Genomic DNA, 17,055 nt, shown 5'->3' with positions numbered 1-17,055 from the left:
AAGAGACCACATGTTCTTGAATCTTGATTGACTAGATAGGGATGCCATAACAGAAGGATAAATGCTCGTTAAACAAGAAGAGTATTTTCCCTTTTCGAGGAAATTTATTAGTTACGCTACCACATACTAAAAAAATTACTACCATGGATGACAATCTTCCAATTTTATAATGAGGGTGATGAATTTTAGCCCGTGTTTGGTGACCAAAGAAGGGTGTTGTCACATGACAGATCACATGGGTTTCTCCTTAAACCTAGGCTGTGCATGAGAAAATTGAGAAGTAATGGGTGCAGCTGGCTGGGGTTTGCTTCTTTTTTTTTTTCCCAACACCTTTTTTTTTTTATTTCTTCAATCTTGGAAGCTAAAATCTTTTTCTTTATTGTATGTGAATAAGTTCCATTGAACAATTAGTGGAAAGAGAAGAACGAGGTTGATTATTCAAGTGCAAGTTTCACAATCAGGTGCTTTAATTGCGTAAATTTGATCAATATGCAATATGCAATAATTTTTTTAGTAATCATTGTCATTTGTGATTCTAAAGAATTTTTGTAATCTGATTGGAACCTCCTAAGTTTAAGTGAATTCTAACTAATTCTTATAATCATTTTTAAATGTTGCAAAGTTGCAGTATTTAAATGCATCCGCATATGTGTTTTCTTTGCTGGATTGAACTGAGAACTTAGATTAGCATTAACACAGTAGAATTATATAATGAGAATCTCTTACATGTATTAAACTTTGTTTTTTTTTTTTTCCATATAACTAAAACTAAGTTTAATTAGTGGGCACATTAAATAGTTAACTATGAAGTCTTTGGTTCAACTCTCAAATCCGCCACTTTACTGGAATCATTATTTCCATTTGCGATACGCAAAATATTGTCCATATAATGCTTTTAATTTAGTAACTTAGTCCTCGTAAGTTGTAATGCTTTTACAAGTTACTTTCTTGATTTCCTACTAGGGTAATTGCTTTTTTGTCTTTATTTTTTGGGCAAATTACATTTTACCCCCTTGTGGTTTACCCTTTTTTTACATAACTCCCCTATGGTTTCAAAAGCTATACATAACCCCCTCATGGTTTGGATTAAAGTGTCAAAGTGACGGAAATAGTCACTCGTAACGGAACTTCTAAAAATGTCAAAATCACCCTTATAAATACATGACACATTAACCTCGTATACTTTTTATATTTTACCATATAACCCCCTTATGATTTAGTACTTTACCATATAACCCCCTTATGATTTTCAAAATATAGACATAACCCCCCTTGGTTAATAAATAATTTTTAACTTTACATAAGGGTAATTTTGACATTTTAGATGACACCGTTACGAATAATAATTTCCGTTACTTTGACACTTTAATCCAAACCATAAGGGGGTTATGTATAGCTTTTGAAACCACTGGGGGTTATGTGAAAAAATGCTAAACCACAAGAGGGTAAAGTGGAATTTACCCTTATTTTTTTCTTCGTAGCTTTATCTAAATTTAAGTATGTTTTTACAAGCGGATCATTACAATGGTATACAATATTAAGTTTTGCCTTAAATTTTATGTTATGAAATCCGGTGCACGGAACTCAATATATTTCGTCAATTTTGCTAACGCAATTATTGGTTGGGACTTGAGTAGGAGAAATATGAGAGGTGAGGGTGTAAAGCATTCAAAACTGAAATTTAGAATATGAAGAATGAAATACAAGTTTGGGAGTGCAAAATGGAATTAGTCCAATAGAATTCATTAGTTATAGATTCAATTGCATAAACATAAAATAATGGATCCGTGAAAGTTGATAAATTAGAATAATAGAATTGGCTCAAAAAATACTTTAGATATGTGAGCTTCAATAGTTTGCCAAGCACAGTAGGCTCAGTAATAAAACGCCTTAGCCACCGTTAGGAATGTCTGTTGTTCTTTTTTTTTTTTTTTTTTTGGTTCTATGGAGGGCAAAAGGCCCTCTAAACTGGAACTAAACCGGGAATGTCTGATTTACTTCCCGTGGAACACAAATTTCGGAGTTAACCAATGCTTTTGAAAGCCGGACCGGATAGACTGGTTCGATGGTTGAACTGTGAACCGGTCATGCCTCTAGTTCGATTCAATTAAAAAACCAAAGAATTAATTGAACCAGTCAAAATCGGTCACGAATCGGTTGAACCGGTAAAACTGATAAAAATCAGGAGGTTCAATTGGTTTTTATTAAGTATTTATTTTCTAAAATAAATATTTTAGTTTTATTCAAAATTTTTAATACTAAAATGAATAAAAAATTATTAAACCTTTGAACCGGGGTCGAATTGTGAACCGAAAGGTTTTCCGGTTCACTCTCCAGTCCGGGTTTAAAAACATTGCGAATAACTGTGTGTCTGCATCTACTTCGCTTGGCATGAAGCCAGCTTTGCCAATTTTAGGATCAAATACCTAATTGTGTTGGTTAGTGATATTTTTAGAGCAGTAATAGTTCTGTTAGAGCAATTTTTTCTCAAATACCAATATTATTTTCAATCAGTCAACTTCCATATATTTTTCTTGATTTTCTTTAGATTACTAAACACTAATTAATCCTCTTATTCTCTCTCCAATTAAGGTTTCTTCCTACTCACTCACATTCTTCTCTATTTCTTTCTCTCTCTCACATTAGTTCAACAAGTTTTCATAATTTATAAAATTGGCCTTGGATTTAATAATTTCTCGTATACTAATTCCACATGCTCTTATATTTTTTTATTTTTAAAATTTTACTTATCAAGTTCTTTTTTCAAATGCAATGTAATTTAAGTAAAAATAAATAATAGCTTAACATGAAAATAATCCCAAAAATATTCTTACTTTTCCTTCAATATTTGTGGGATATGTAACGTAATGTAATTTAAACTTATTTTCATCTAATTATCAGAGAATTTGAATACTTAACAGAAATCAAGTCTTACATGATAAATATGAATACTTGATAAAAGATAAAATTCAAGATTTGCATGACAAGTGAAAAAGAGAAAAAGATGGTAAAGTTTTACCAGTATTAGTTACTTAACGGCAGTATAAACAAGCAAAATTCAAAGTAAAATGCATTTTTTTATTGTTGTTTATAGTGTAAGTAGAAAAATGCATGTTGCATGTCAAAAAAATTATGTTAAAGTGTTAGAGTTATAATGACCTCATATATGTCTTTATTTATTGGATAGTATGTACAATAACTTTGCTTTGTTTGACGAATTTGCTTGACAAGGCACCATTTTATACAATTTTTACCCATCACTAATAATTAACTAATCACGTCCAAATATCTTATGTGATTTTGATTACTTTAGTTAATCAATCAATTGAACCAGTTAATTTGTACACTTCACTAGATCATTTTATCCTGGAAACAAATCTAGATCATGCCTTCAACTTCATGTTAACATTTATTGGAAGCCTTAAATTAGGTGCTATGGTATTGCCATGCAGGCCGAGTTAAATGTACACTCTAATAATTGTTTTTTAAAATATATACATTTTCTTTAATTAAGTTTACTTTTTTAAAAATTTAACACTTGAACTACTTCTTAACGAGGCACACTCGTCAAACAAACTTTGGTTAATATTTTATACCTAAGATGACCATTCATATCTGTGGCTTCAAGTACAACTTTGGCGCCTTCGAATTCTAATTCATTCACCCACGACTGTTACACTGCCCTAACACACGCTAGAAGGCATAAATCTGAATGATCAAAATTGACAACTGTGAGGCCAGGAAGGCATAATTTTTTTTTTTTTTTGGTGCATATTTTCATAAGCAGTTTTCTGGGTCAAACAGACGATCAAGACAAAGTATGGAATTAGTTCCTCAACTTAGCGCTCGATTTTGATGCCCAAAGTTTGTTTCTTTGCACATCTATAATTGAATTTTTTGCAGGAGAGACCTTAAAATAGGCACCGTGTTAATTTTCCAATTTAGAGACATTTCTCATATTTCAGCCTTTTTTTCCCTCTTACAACAGCCATAGACTGACCCAATCTATTTCTTTGTTTAATGGTTTTCCAATATTTAGATGGTATCTTAAGCATTCTGGGATGAGCCCAACGGTCCCGAAAGTTTTGTCTAATGGAAGAGTAGAAATAGCTAAAGAGGATGCATCTTCCGGTGTGACAATATTTTATAAACAAATCCTGAAGAAGAGAAAGAAAAAAAAAAAGGCACACTTTAAAACAGTACAAAACTAGTAACACAAGCTGTTTGGTACAAGTTGGGCGCGATAAAACACAAACCTGCAAAACCATGGCTCTGTTTGGATTAGCTGTTTTTGGAGGTGTTTTTCAAAAACTTTATTGTAACTGTATATATGAAAACTTTTACTGTAGATGTTTTTTGGATTATTTTTAGAGATATTTTTAAAATATATTTTTGAATATTTTTATAATTTACAATTTTTTTGATATTTTTTTAAAAATTTTATACGATCCACCACTATCCCCTCCCTTTTCCTCCCCATCTCTCCTTTCTCCTCCTCCCCTCTATTTCCTCCCCCTCCTCCTCCTCCTCCTCCCCCTCCCTCTTTCCTCTTTCCTCTCCCTTCTCCCTTCTCCCCCCTCCCTCCTTCCCCTCAACCCCAAACCCCTCTCTTGCTCACGGGTGGTGGCTGCGACTTTAATCATTACTCTAACCACGACCGTCTTGGTCATAGCTTCTGGTCGCGATCAGATTTGATCGTGACTAGGAAGGTTGTGGTCAGTCGAGGGGAAGGAAATTGGGGGGTAGGGAAAGGGAAAGAGGAAATGAGGAAGGAGAAGGAGAGAGAGAAGTAGGAAAAAAGGAGGAGGAGAGAGGGAGAAAAGATGGGCGGAGAGAGGGTCGTGGGTGTGGGGGTGGTGGCGGTAAGGTGATGGCCGTGGTGCTGGAGAGTAATGGGTAGTTGTGTATTTTTTTTGTATATTTGGAGTTGTTTTTGATATCTTGTATGAATATGGTGTTTTTGGAGTTATTTTTATTTGTGTATTACTGTAGCATTGTAGATGAAAAAATTGTTTTTAAAAAAAGTCTGAATCCAAACTGTAGCATAGTTTGCTTAAAACACAACCTACAAAAATACTCTAAAACACCTACAAGTTTTAGAGAAATATCAAGAACAAAGATACATTAAGTAGGTTACTAGTGGCGGAGTTGGGTAGTGGTGGCTGGTGGCAGGTGACAAGGGATGAGGAAGATGGAATTTTGAAAAATAGAGGATGTTTTGCGTGTTTTGAACAAACATCAACATTCTTTTAAAGCAACTACAATAAGTTAATTATAAAATTTTGGACAAACACTCGAAAAACATCCCCTCCAAATGGACAAGCCTCTGTTAATTTGGATAGCATGCTTGAGGAAAACTTTTTGCAAAAAATGTTTTGAAATCTAATTTTTACACGTGTATTATAAATCTAACGGTGATAATATATAAATTATCAGTGTATATAAGATCTATTCTTAAGATAAATGTAGGTAAAATTAGATAGCAATTCCCGGTCATTGTGAAATGCGTAAATAACAGATCCTGCACTAAAGCAATTAGCAATCTAGCTTCTTGAAGAAAGTGTAGCCAAATATACACAAACCAATTACATCTGCACGTACATAATAAGCAACAAATTTAATCGACCATGAACTGAGGAGGCATCTGTGCTTCACACCCATAATACTTATCATGGAATTAGAACAATGTATCAGCTCAAGGGGCACAGCAAGACCGGATCGGCTTGCAAATTTGATAATACAAATTGTTCAACATTGAGAATTAAGAACTTTTGAAACCAAATCAGTGGACAACGAAAATAAGAAGGAACCAAAATGGTACTATATCAAACTTCGGTTGCGTTATTCCCGATGCGCACAGAAGTCCTTGATCGTATATTCAATCTCTTTTTGTTTTTTCTCTTACAGTTATGTGCTTCTTTCTCTCAAATACCTTTCGTTATTTTCCATAGTCGATGTCTCCTCAGAAAATAAAAAAAAAAAAAATTGTTCTCTAATTAAAATAAAAATTGCATGGTATTCAATTCTACTTTTGGTTTTTGTGGTTGCCACGGAAATTTTAAGTATCAATTCACATGCTCTAATTAAATTTAGGTATAAATTTCTGATGTGTAATCCATGTCCCATTTCCCATGTTCCTTAGCAGAGGGAAAGAATGCTGCTTATTATCTTTATCCATCCAAGGATGAGTTTAGCAAATCCAAAGGAAATGATAAGCAAGTACAGTAATCTATGAGCCCGTCAATTTTCCAGAAGAAATTGGTTTTAATTATTTAAGGATGGACTTCATTGCTTGCTTTGGTAAATGTGGCCTACATAAGGACTTAAGAAATTAAATCCATTGAATCCATAAGTTGTAGTATTACCGAATTAAGTTAGAGGATAAATCTTTTATACACTGACAATGTATACATTAACGGATCTAAATGTATGTCACATAAATAAAATTTGATGTTTACGTTCAAATTCAAATAATGTGGCAATCATCCAACTCCATCAAAGATTAATCCTAAGAAGTATAAACTTTGATGATTTCCTATGACATTTTATAAAGTGTCTGATTTTTTCTCGAATTCAAAGTTTCCTGTAAATTTGAAATAATTTTTTGATAAAAAAAATTATATATATACTTTCGTTCAATAAGATTTATACTTATGGCAGAAAAACAACGAGCATACAACATATACAAGAAATATGAAAAATCACTTAATGTAATATTTTTTAGAAAAAAAAATAACAAAGATTGCACTTTGAAACTCCAGTGAATTGCAAATTCAGATAAATCACGTACAGTGCAATGAATAAAAAGTCACCATTACTTCTTTTTTTTTTTTGTCAAAAAAAAAAATCAACATTACTTGCTCTGAGTAAAGTTTGGCGTAAATGTGGGATTCAAGCATTTTAACTCTATTCCCAAATTCGTTCTCGATTTTACTTTACATTTGGACCTGTAGTGCAAATAAATAATCTCCCTGCACCACTTTAAAGATTCATAAATAATCTCTCTTTCCCTATTCTAACTCCAATTGCAAGGAAAATATCAAACTTAGCTTTGAAACAGAAAATATTTTTTCAGGATCGTGATCAACCCCTAAATTTCAGACTTGAAAATCAGTTGACCACCGGTCAATGCAGTCAATTTAAGAATAGTTTTTCTTGTTCACACATAGCATAAAAATTATACAAATTAGCCGCTGGCAAGGAACTTCATATTTCTTTAAAAGACAACCCTCCTTTCCCAAAAAAAAAAAAAAAAAAACATAAAAGGTCGCGGATTGAGTCGTGAAAAAGTAAGTGGGATATCACTGCCAATCATTTTTTAAAATATTAATAAAAAAAGACTCAAAATACTAAAATTAACTCCTCGTAACGTGCTTCAAAGTAGAATTGCTCTGATGTGTGTGTAACTTTTGTGCTTCGATAAAAAAAAAAATAATTTTTGAAATATTTCGAAATGTATAATACAACCACAATTACCCTTTAACCTTCTTCAAATTGATGTAGTACTCCTTCCGTTGCAATTATTTGGTGACTCCAACCATTTAACAATAGTGATTTTATTGTGATTTTTGTACTTTTTTTTTTCAATTTTATCCCTATAAATTTAAAATTTAAATTTGAATGATAACATATTAGAAGAGAGAAGGGTTATATTGAAAAGAGAGGCTAAAAGGTGTTTTGACTTTTTTAACATGACAAATGTTTTAGAACATTCTAAAATGAAAAGTAAGACACTTTCAATGAGACGGAAGGAGTATATAACGTGTTGTATAGACAATAACATATTGTAGACGTGGCACGGGTCATTATCTTCAAAGCAATCAAGTTGAGGTTTTTTTTTTTTTTTTTTTTCATTTTTTGGGGTCAACATCTTTCATGGTTTTGTCTTCTTACATTCATGTTTGTTGTTTCAAAGCGATTAGTACTAATTTGGTTCCATTTTCATTTCCCACTATACTTTCCTAATTTGATTCCATTTTCATTTCCCACTGTACTTCCCAACTGTACCACTTTTCATGTGAATTGCTCCCTACACTGAAAGCCCTTTTAAGGCTTTCAACTTTTGCCTTTGACGAGATTCCCTCAACTCTCCTCTCCAGTATAAATAGTAGGGTTTATTTTCCTTAAACTCTGCCAAAAAAAAAATAAATCAATCAATCAATTAAAAATCAAATGTAATGGGCGGTGGGGCATCAACCACAATGGAATCGAAACCTTCTGAGGAGAACCAACATTTTCAGTGTTCAGAGCATCAGAACCCCCAAAACGGCGTCGCGCCTCAAAACCCCCAATCTGCTGAACTAGGGCCTGTTAAACCTCAGTCGTCCGAACCGGAAACGACGCCGGTTTCTTCCTCCGATCATCATTTGACGGTGATCGGTGCGGAATTGAAGCCGCAAATGCTGCCGGTGGAGAGCAAAGGAGGGTCCGGAGCTGGGAATGGAATCGATGGTCAAAATGGGCTGGATGAAGATGGGATTTTGCGGAAGACCCTGGATGAAGAGATTCATCAGGTGATTTATAAAGAGGCATTGAATGAAGCCGTGATGAATTTAGCTTTGGGGGAGGATAGGAACGGGGAGGTAGAGGTGGGTTTGGGGATGGGAACGAATGGGGAGGAGTTTTGGGAAGGTGGGAGTGATGTGCAGAGGGGTAGAGGTGTGGATGTTGATGAGTTATTCCAGGGGAGATATGGGAATGATGACGTTGGGGGTGAGGTGGAAGGGGAGGAAAATTATGGGACTGAAGAAGCTAGTGGGTACAGTGGTGATAGGACTTATAATAGGAGGTTTGAGTATCCGTTGAGGCTAGACGCTGAGGATTGCGCCTATTACATGAAAACAGGGAGCTGTAAATTTGGAATGAATTGCAAGTTTAATCATCCTCCGAAAAGGAGGAATCAGGTAAAGCTTAGTGATAAAAAAAATGTTACGCATATATCCCGTTGGTTTTTTAGTAGGATGCTTATTGAGTGGTTTTAGCTCGGTTGATTTGGGTCTATCCATCTCAAGGGAATTGATTATTTAGTTGATTGATTGTGTATCTTGTCTTGTCATTGATTGCCCGGTATAATTACTGAAATCAACTGCATTTGAGAAAAAAGGTTTTGGTTTGTGTTTGTTGAAAGTAATTGTAAGGGTTGGGTTTTGTCCAATTCTTACAGTAATGCTGGTTGTGTTGTGCTTCGCGAGATTTATAATTACTGGTAGTAAGGAATTCTTTGTCATGGTTTGGAACTGTAATTTGTTGGTTCTTTTTTGTGATTTTTTACTCGCTTGATCACTCTCTCTGGGGAAAAGGAAAGCATTTGGTATTAATTTGTGCTGGCGAAGGGGGGCAGGCTCAAGCATTGATGCGATTGTGTATGTTCAATTCAAGGGAAGTTTGTGGTTGTTGCTAGACTTCTGGGAATATTGCCTACTGTCAATGCATTAGTTGTTTCAGACATATGTCAATTTAGCATTATGCTACCTACTCATGGTTTTTTTTTTGGAAATGTCTGCCTTATTTTTTGCAAGTGTCAATAATGTGTTTTCTCCAGTTGATTGTCTTTGGCAGCTATTGGCGTTGATCGTGTCATTGAAATTAAATGTATTGTTGGGGATGGTGTGTTGTGTTTATTACTATGGTCAATTCTTGCTTTTGGTAGTTACTTTCCTGCTAGAATTGGACCACTAATTTGTGGCATTCATTATGACTCTGTGGAATGAGAGGCATATTTCTGATTGCTAAGTTAAATTCAGAATTGCAAAAGGAAAAAGGATTAATATGGAAAATATGAGATCGTACAACCTTTAGCCCAAGACAAAGAAAATGTCTTTAGCCCAAGATAAAGAAAATGTCTTCTTTTATTTACTTGAGATGATGCAGCTATGCTTTGATTTTCTTTCTTTCTTACTTCTGCATCTTATTTTTGGCAGGGTACTAGGGACAAAGCAAAGCCAAGGGTAGAAGACTCAGAACGGCTAGGACAGACTGAATGCAAGGTTATTGTTGATTGTTGTAACTTAGATATTTCTTCTGTTGTTGTTGTGGCTTACTGCTATGTTGGCATGCTCTTGTTATCTTGACTATGTGAAATCTAAGATGAAAGGTCAAATGCAAAGCACTATTGCTTGAATTTCAAATGTGATTTCCAGAGCAAGTGAAAATCACTTTCATTTCATTTTAACTGGGTTATCTTTTGAGGACAATCATTGAAATACAACAGAAGTGAGCCTAGATTTATTAACGTGTATTAAAAAATATATCATGCATCAGATATAAGAATTGATTCATATGATCAAGTCGTATACTCTTAGACAAAAAGATACATTATTTTACAGACACTTGTTACTCCATTATGACGCTTTCTTGGCTTCTTGGAGCCACTAACTTAAATAAAATTCCATTATGCTACGGGTTACTTTTTTTTTTTTTGGTTGTGGATAAATAGTCAGATATGACAGATTTTTTTTTAAAATGTCACATGATTGATTAATATGATAATCTATCACATCTTTCTTTTCTTTGTCTTCGTTTTTTGTTGCTTTGTGAGTATTTCTGTTACGCAAAAAAAATTATATTGCATGGCTATGTTCTGTTTAAAAATAGTAAGGAACCTTATCTGAAATCATCATGCGTATTTGAGGCTATTGAGGCTGTACATGCTATTATTGTGCCATGTTTAAGGCTACATTCTTCATTTTAATGCAGTTTTTTTTTTGTAAGTTTCTTTTGTTTTTTTTTTCCCTTCCTTTTGTCCAAGTGGAGGTAGGTGAATGGATTGAACACAACGTTGTAAACAAAGTTGGGTGCTACCCAGCTTTCTTTTGGTGTGCTTATTCTTTAAAAACTTCAACCTAACATATGTTTTCTCCAAAGAAGATTGAAGCCTGGTATCCGATCTCTTTTGCATCATATGCAGTAAACTCTATTCAATTTGCTTCAATTATGTGAAGTAGCATATTGAAGTTTTCTTAGTTGATTAAGCTCCTCTGCCTTTAATCATTTTATATGTTTTTTTTTAATTTTTTGCACGATGTTTAGTGGAGGTCTGACTAATTTATTGTTGTTTTGTCTTATTTTCCTAAATGGTTTGATTTATATTTGAGAAGAACATTGATCCTGAGTGCTCAATTTTACTGGTCATTGTGACAATTCATTTATTTGGTAGGCATACTAATATGTTACTCAAGCTTCAGTACTGTAGGAAAAGTTGTATCTTGATTCATTGTCTTTTTGGGTGTTTGCTTGCAGTATTACCTGACTTCAGGCGGGTGTAAATTTGGTAGTGCTTGCAAGTACAATCATAGCAGGGAGAAAAGTGCACTGGCACCCGTTGTAGAGTTTAACTTTCTAGGCCTTCCCATTCGACCGGTATCAGGGATTTTCATTTCAAAAGTTTGTTTATGTAGTTTATCCAGATTTATTGGATATTCATTGTTATTGCACTTGAAGCAGGGAGAAAAAGAGTGCCCCTACTACATGCGTACTGGCTCCTGCAAGTATGGATCAAATTGCAAGTTTAACCATCCTGATCCTACTTCTGTAGCAGGAAACGACCATGCTTCGGGTTTTGTTGCTGGTGGATCTGCTCAATTGCATGGTGCTGCCCAGCCAAGTGCCTCATCCTGGTCTTCAGCATCAATGATATTTCCGCCAGCCCAAGGCATGCCTTCAAATGCTGAATGGAATGGGTATCAGGTAGTTTGTTTCTGACATCACTTCTCTATTTTACACTGCATTTGTCTGCTTGATGACATTTATTGTAAGATTCATTTGTTAAATGTCCATCTGATGTTCAAATTGTGGGTGGTATCTGACAGATGGTGTTATCTTTGCTTGTTGAACACCATATATGAATTTCATCTGATAAATTAGATGTCACTGATGCATTTGAAAATCTTGCCATCTCTGTCTCCAATTTGTGCTTGTCAATGTGTAAGGTTTAACATATGAGGTAATAGTGTAGTGTTAGTTATAATTGAGATGAAGAAACTAATTCTTATCTTTTTGTGCCACGGCAGACAATCTTTTTACTCACCTTTACTGTGATGAAGATTTTCAGAGGCTGTGTTTTTTTTTTTCAGGACTTTGAAGTTAATTGAAGTTAACAATGATTGTTGCTCTCTGTATCTCTTTTGAAAATTGACAATAGGCTCTCATTCCCATGTTGATACCACTGCATACAAATTTATCTTTAACTGCTTCGTTGTTCCTTTTTTTTTTTATGGTATGCATGCATATGCGAGAAATAGTGCTATTGAAGTGGATTTACTCCTAATGTATCATGATCTCTTATAAAAAATGTTCCCATGGCATGAAAAGAGAAATCCATCCTTAATAAAAGGGTTTGCAGAAACATTTCAAACAATTAGGGATCAATGTGGAGAGAGGTAAGAGAAAATTATTGAGCTCAATTTGCAGAGAGGAAATAAATCTCGATTTTTGTTTGAAACACTATGAAACCTCAGATTATGTACATGCAACCAACAAAAAAATAAATAAATACATAAAACAGAGAGAGAAAACAGTCAATAGATTCATGACTTTCATTATGTAGTTGGTAAGGTGAAGGTGTTAATTATTGCATGGAGAAGTATTTCCATTGTAAATATAAGCTGCTTTATGCTTGTTACTGCCTATGAAGCTCCAACGTTTTTATATTTAGTTTTAGCTCTCTGGCACCATTGTTCTTGTGTAGCAAATAACAGATGTATCAGCAATTTTTTCCTTGAAGTTGGTGTTCTTGACTCACTGAAACTTGTATAATGGTCTTCTTTGTATGATTGTTTCCCTTCCATTGACTAAGGCTACGGTCTACCCAACATCGGAGAGGAGTTTACCCACACCTCCAGCATTTGCAATGAACAACCCAGTATCTGAGACCAATTTCTATGCACCGCTCCAACAGCAAATGCCGGTTGATGAATATCCTCAGCGACCTGGTCAGCCTGACTGCAGTTACTTCTTGAAAACTGGAGACTGTAAATACAAAGCTAATTGCAGATTTAACCATCCTAAGTTTCAAAGTTCCAAGTCAACATCATGTGCTCTTAGCGATAAGGGTTTGCCTCTGAGACCTGTAAGTCGTAGGACAAGCAAAATAATGATACAACTTACAGATTCTCCCTTAATAATGTGAGGTCTAAATTATATTCTTTTAAATTAAGCATAAACAAGAGGATTAATTGCTTACTTCCTGTAATAATGTCCATGCTTGGTTTTCTTTCTTTTTTTTCTTAGATTAATCCTCCTCCAGCATTATTTGGAGGGTTGTTTTAACTTTCTTGCAAGGACGTCTCTTGATATGGATTATGTTTGGAATAGATGTGGTTTCCATCTGATCCTTCTACTGTTTTTCCCCTGTAATTTAGGATCAATCAATCTGCTCATTTTACAACCGTTATGGCATTTGCAAGTTTGGTCCTGCTTGCAAGTTTGACCATCCAGAAAATTGGGGCAAATCAGTAGCTTCTGGTGGAGTTAGAATGGCGAGAAATGAAATGGAAGCAGGTTTCTCTTAAATCAGCATGTTGACGAATCTCTGTTGTCAAGTACGTGTAATATCTAGGATCAAACTCTGTCCCTGGATTTTGGATTCTTTTAGGCCTTGGAAACTTATTTCCTTTTAAACTCAACTGTATACAGCATCAGGAGGATGTTAGGATGTTTCTTTTATGTTGTTAAATTATTAAAGCGCAAGCTAAATAGGATATGTAAAATATCTTTTTATAGCAAGTGTAGCAACAAATTTACTTGAATCTGCTGCTTATCTATAACTTCATTTACATCTCTGTGTATTTGTGTGTGCGCATAAACTGTAGTTGTGGTCATAAAGAAGTGCTCTATAGTGTAGCAACCAATTTACTTTAATCTGCTGCTTATCTATAAACTTCATTTACATCTGAGCGTATTTGTGTGCGCGCACTCTTGTGGTCATAAAGAAGTGCTCTATGGTTACAGACTTGGCAGCAATGGTCACTGGTAATGATCATATATGAGAAGGGAATTGTGCTGGCTTTGTACCTTTATCTCCGATCTTAAAGTTGAAGAGACCTTAATATTATGGCCGATACTATTGCAGAGGTAGTCTTGGTGTTTATAGTCGTGGGGTTTCTGGACTTGGTGTCATGGATGAGGGCTCAGCTGTTATGGGACACCCGGATCGAGCACAGTTCTGAACCTTTAATAGCAGTTGCACGGTTGCAGTGCTTGTGTTTCACCTCAATAAATTCCCTCAGAAGTGAGAAGGGGTTTTTTGGATGGCATTAATTATAGTAAAGACATACATCTGAGATTCAGTGGGTACTTTAAGAGGCGACAATATCTATGTGCAGCAGAAGAATTAGTTGCCGGATGACTAAAACCTCCCTCCTTGCTGCAGGGGAAAGTTTTGGTGGGTAGAATGTGAAGATGAACCATCAACTTTGGCAAATTCAAGGCTTCCTGCACTGCTCAAAACCCTGCTGAGTTCTTCGTTGAGTGCCTCAGATATTCTAATTATAATTTGTTCACTTGCTTTGCTCCAATGGCACCAAGATTGAGAGTACAATCACGTTGAAATAATTCTCACTTGTTCAGGAATTGGATTCAAAGGATGCTATAGATTTATTAAACATCATATGTGCAGCGCCTCATCTTTGAGCTTTAATAGCTAACTGTAAGACTTGCTGGTAGGGAATTCAAGTCCGATTTCGACAAACATTTGAGGAGGGAAAAAAGAGGGGCGGGGAGAGGGGGGGGGGGCATTTGTGCAGATTTCTTAGCAAATTTAGGTGTCGAATCCAGAACACCTTTGAATTTTTGGCAGTTAATCACCCGTTGGATTAGGCCCTTTGATTTTTGCAGACATTTTAGGGGTAACTGGGAGAGACCCAGTTAACTTGTTCTTGCAAATATTTCACACTCCATTCTCTACCCCCCCCCCCCCCCCAGAAAAAAGGATAGAAGAAATGAACTCAGCAGCATTGCAGGAACACAGCATCATTGGAGTTTGTTTCTTGAGTCTGGAGTAATTGGGAATCAGGTATTCAAGAACAATAAAGCTAAAGCACCATATACCTTACTTTCCAGCTGCATTTTGATCGCACAAAATTGAGCAGTTGTGAACAAAGCGTGTGAGGAATAGTACTGCCTGTTGATTAGTTTGATCTGTAACATGCAAGCCAAAAAGGTTATCTTTAGATCCTAAACTAAATGTGATATAATTATATGGTTTATACCCTTCAACAACAAATAATAAGTAGAAGAATATAACGATATTGAGGTTTTGCTTACTAATATTACCGAATTACAGCCACAGTTGCAGAAGAATGCCTGAAACCAAAGGTAGTATAATTAAACAATGCGTATAAATCATCGAATCTTTCATCACAATCTCTCTCTTCAATTAATCCAAAACAAGAATGAAATCAGGTTCCCAAAAACTCTTCTCTGTTGTATTCTTCTTCTTCTGTAAGTCCTCTATATTAACTTTTCCGAGACAAGTATTGCGAAAATCAGCACCAAGAGTGTGAGAGTCAGGTCCAAAGAATGCTAAAGAGAGAAAAACCAAGCATTGAAGCCTGAGTTTTCTTGGCAATCTATCATTTATGTTAACCTAGTAGCAAGGCCATGCAGTGCAAGGGATTTGAATACTCTAAGGGTCCGTTTGCTAGGACCGAAAATATTGGATAACGGGACGTATTGCATTTGGGAAAAAGAAATGAAGATACAGAAAGATATGTTCAACTTATAGAGAAAATGAACAAGTATTCAAATGGGTCCAGCTTGGCTGATATGTTTCCCTCTGTCAAATTACTACAAGTCATGAGTATCATGCGTTATAAGCTTGAGCTTGTGCAAAAACAGGGTGATGAAATACATGAAAAGATTTTGATGCAGCATAAAGAGAAGCACAGAGAGGGTAAACAGGAAAGTGGAGAAGCATAAGAGGATCATGTTGATGTGCTTCTTAAAATTCAACAACGTGGGGACTTTGAACCTTAATTGACCGACACGAACAGCAAAGCCGTAATCTTTGTCAGTGAAGTACAAACTCAAAAACTCTTTTTTCCTTCCTAGCTAGTGTATAGTAAGGAGATAACTTTTAATCTAAGGATTATTCTTGCGCTGCATTATTGTATGGGGTGATTTCAAAAACCTCCCTTGAGGTTCCTAGCAATTTCAGGGAGTTTTCCTCAAGTTTCAAAATTACACATGCCTTCCTCACTTTTTAGGTTTACATAACAACATTGGCCCAGTGGCATGTACTTTTCACAAAAGGAAAAAGTTTTTAATCTTTAGGGATAATTTCAGAAACCTCCCCTGAGATTTCTGACAATTTCATTGAGCTCCCTTAGGTTTGGAAAATTACACCTACCTCCCTTGATTTGATAGTTTTAGTAAGAAAACCTTAAAATAATATTGATTTTGTCAAATTTTTAAATGAATACCCCAAAATGCCCTTGTGTAATGAATTTTAATTTATTTTTCTATACAATTATAAGATTATCTAATATAATTATAAGGAAAAGGTACCAAAATTTTAATGTCCATATCTACTATTTGATAAACAACTATAATAATAATAATTTTATTACTATGATATGATACTTTTGATGGTATTTTATTATGAATTTAGATTTATAAGATATAAAAGAAAATGTTGAAATAATTCATTTGGAGTTTATAAATTTTTCGAATAGTGGGATTATCATAATTTAGTAGTAGTTTTGGGCCAATTTTTTTTATTTATTGTTAAATATAATACCAAAAATAGAAAATAAAAATCAACAAAACATTGGATTACATATAAGTTAACTCATAAAAAAAAATCACTCATTCGACATTTAGTTACAATAGAAACTAGATGTAATAGTGCTAGTTCTATAATTTTATTGGCAAAAAATTTTAAAAAAAAAGGAATAAGAAGGAAAAATAATGAAAAATAATTTTAAAAGTCATTCTAAGTATAAGCATACCAAACAAGGAAATTTCATTAAAATATTTAAGGCAGTATTGTCATTTTAAATGATAAGGGAGGTATATGTAATTTTTAAAATTTTGAGGGAGCTAAATGAAATAGTTAAA

General features: G+C 34.6%; 1 protein-coding gene across 2 annotated transcripts; it reads left to right on the top strand.

Moving 5' to 3' along the window:
• Positions 1–7,959: 7,959 nt before the first annotated feature.
• Positions 7,960–13,745, top strand: LOC140005251 (zinc finger CCCH domain-containing protein 67-like). 2 transcript variants are annotated; one of them, XM_072045951.1, is made up of 6 exons: positions 7,960–8,903; positions 9,921–9,986; positions 11,239–11,358; positions 11,443–11,685; positions 12,794–13,066; positions 13,359–13,745. In XM_072045951.1, exons 1-6 carry the CDS (start codon positions 8,178–8,180, stop codon positions 13,506–13,508), a joined length of 1,578 nt encoding a protein of 525 aa, XP_071902052.1. In that variant the 5' UTR covers positions 7,960–8,177; the 3' UTR covers positions 13,509–13,745. The 2 variants fall into 2 exon arrangements, with proteins under 2 accessions (XP_071902052.1, XP_071902051.1); XM_072045950.1 differs by having other exon boundaries at positions 11,440–11,685.
• Positions 13,746–17,055: the final 3,310 nt, after the last annotated feature.

The sequence above is a fragment of the Coffea arabica genome, chromosome 4c, assembly GCF_036785885.1.
Source record: "Coffea arabica cultivar ET-39 chromosome 4c, Coffea Arabica ET-39 HiFi, whole genome shotgun sequence".
NCBI lineage: Eukaryota > Viridiplantae > Streptophyta > Magnoliopsida > Gentianales > Rubiaceae > Coffea > Coffea arabica.
Note: the sequence above shows the minus strand (reverse complement) of the source record. Positions and strands in the feature narration are given on the sequence as shown.

Excerpts from the sequence above, each read along its gene's own strand:
- LOC140005251 (XM_072045950.1), top strand. The coding sequence starts at position 8,178 with ATGGGCGGTGGGGCATCAACCACAATGGAATCGAAACCTTCTGAGGAG. Across the intron at positions 9,987-11,238 it reads TAGGACAGACTGAATGCAAG|TATTACCTGACTTCAGGCGG; the intron begins GTTATTGTTGAT and ends GTTTGCTTGCAG. Across the intron at positions 13,067-13,358 it reads AGGGTTTGCCTCTGAGACCT|GATCAATCAATCTGCTCATT; the intron begins GTAAGTCGTAGG and ends CCTGTAATTTAG.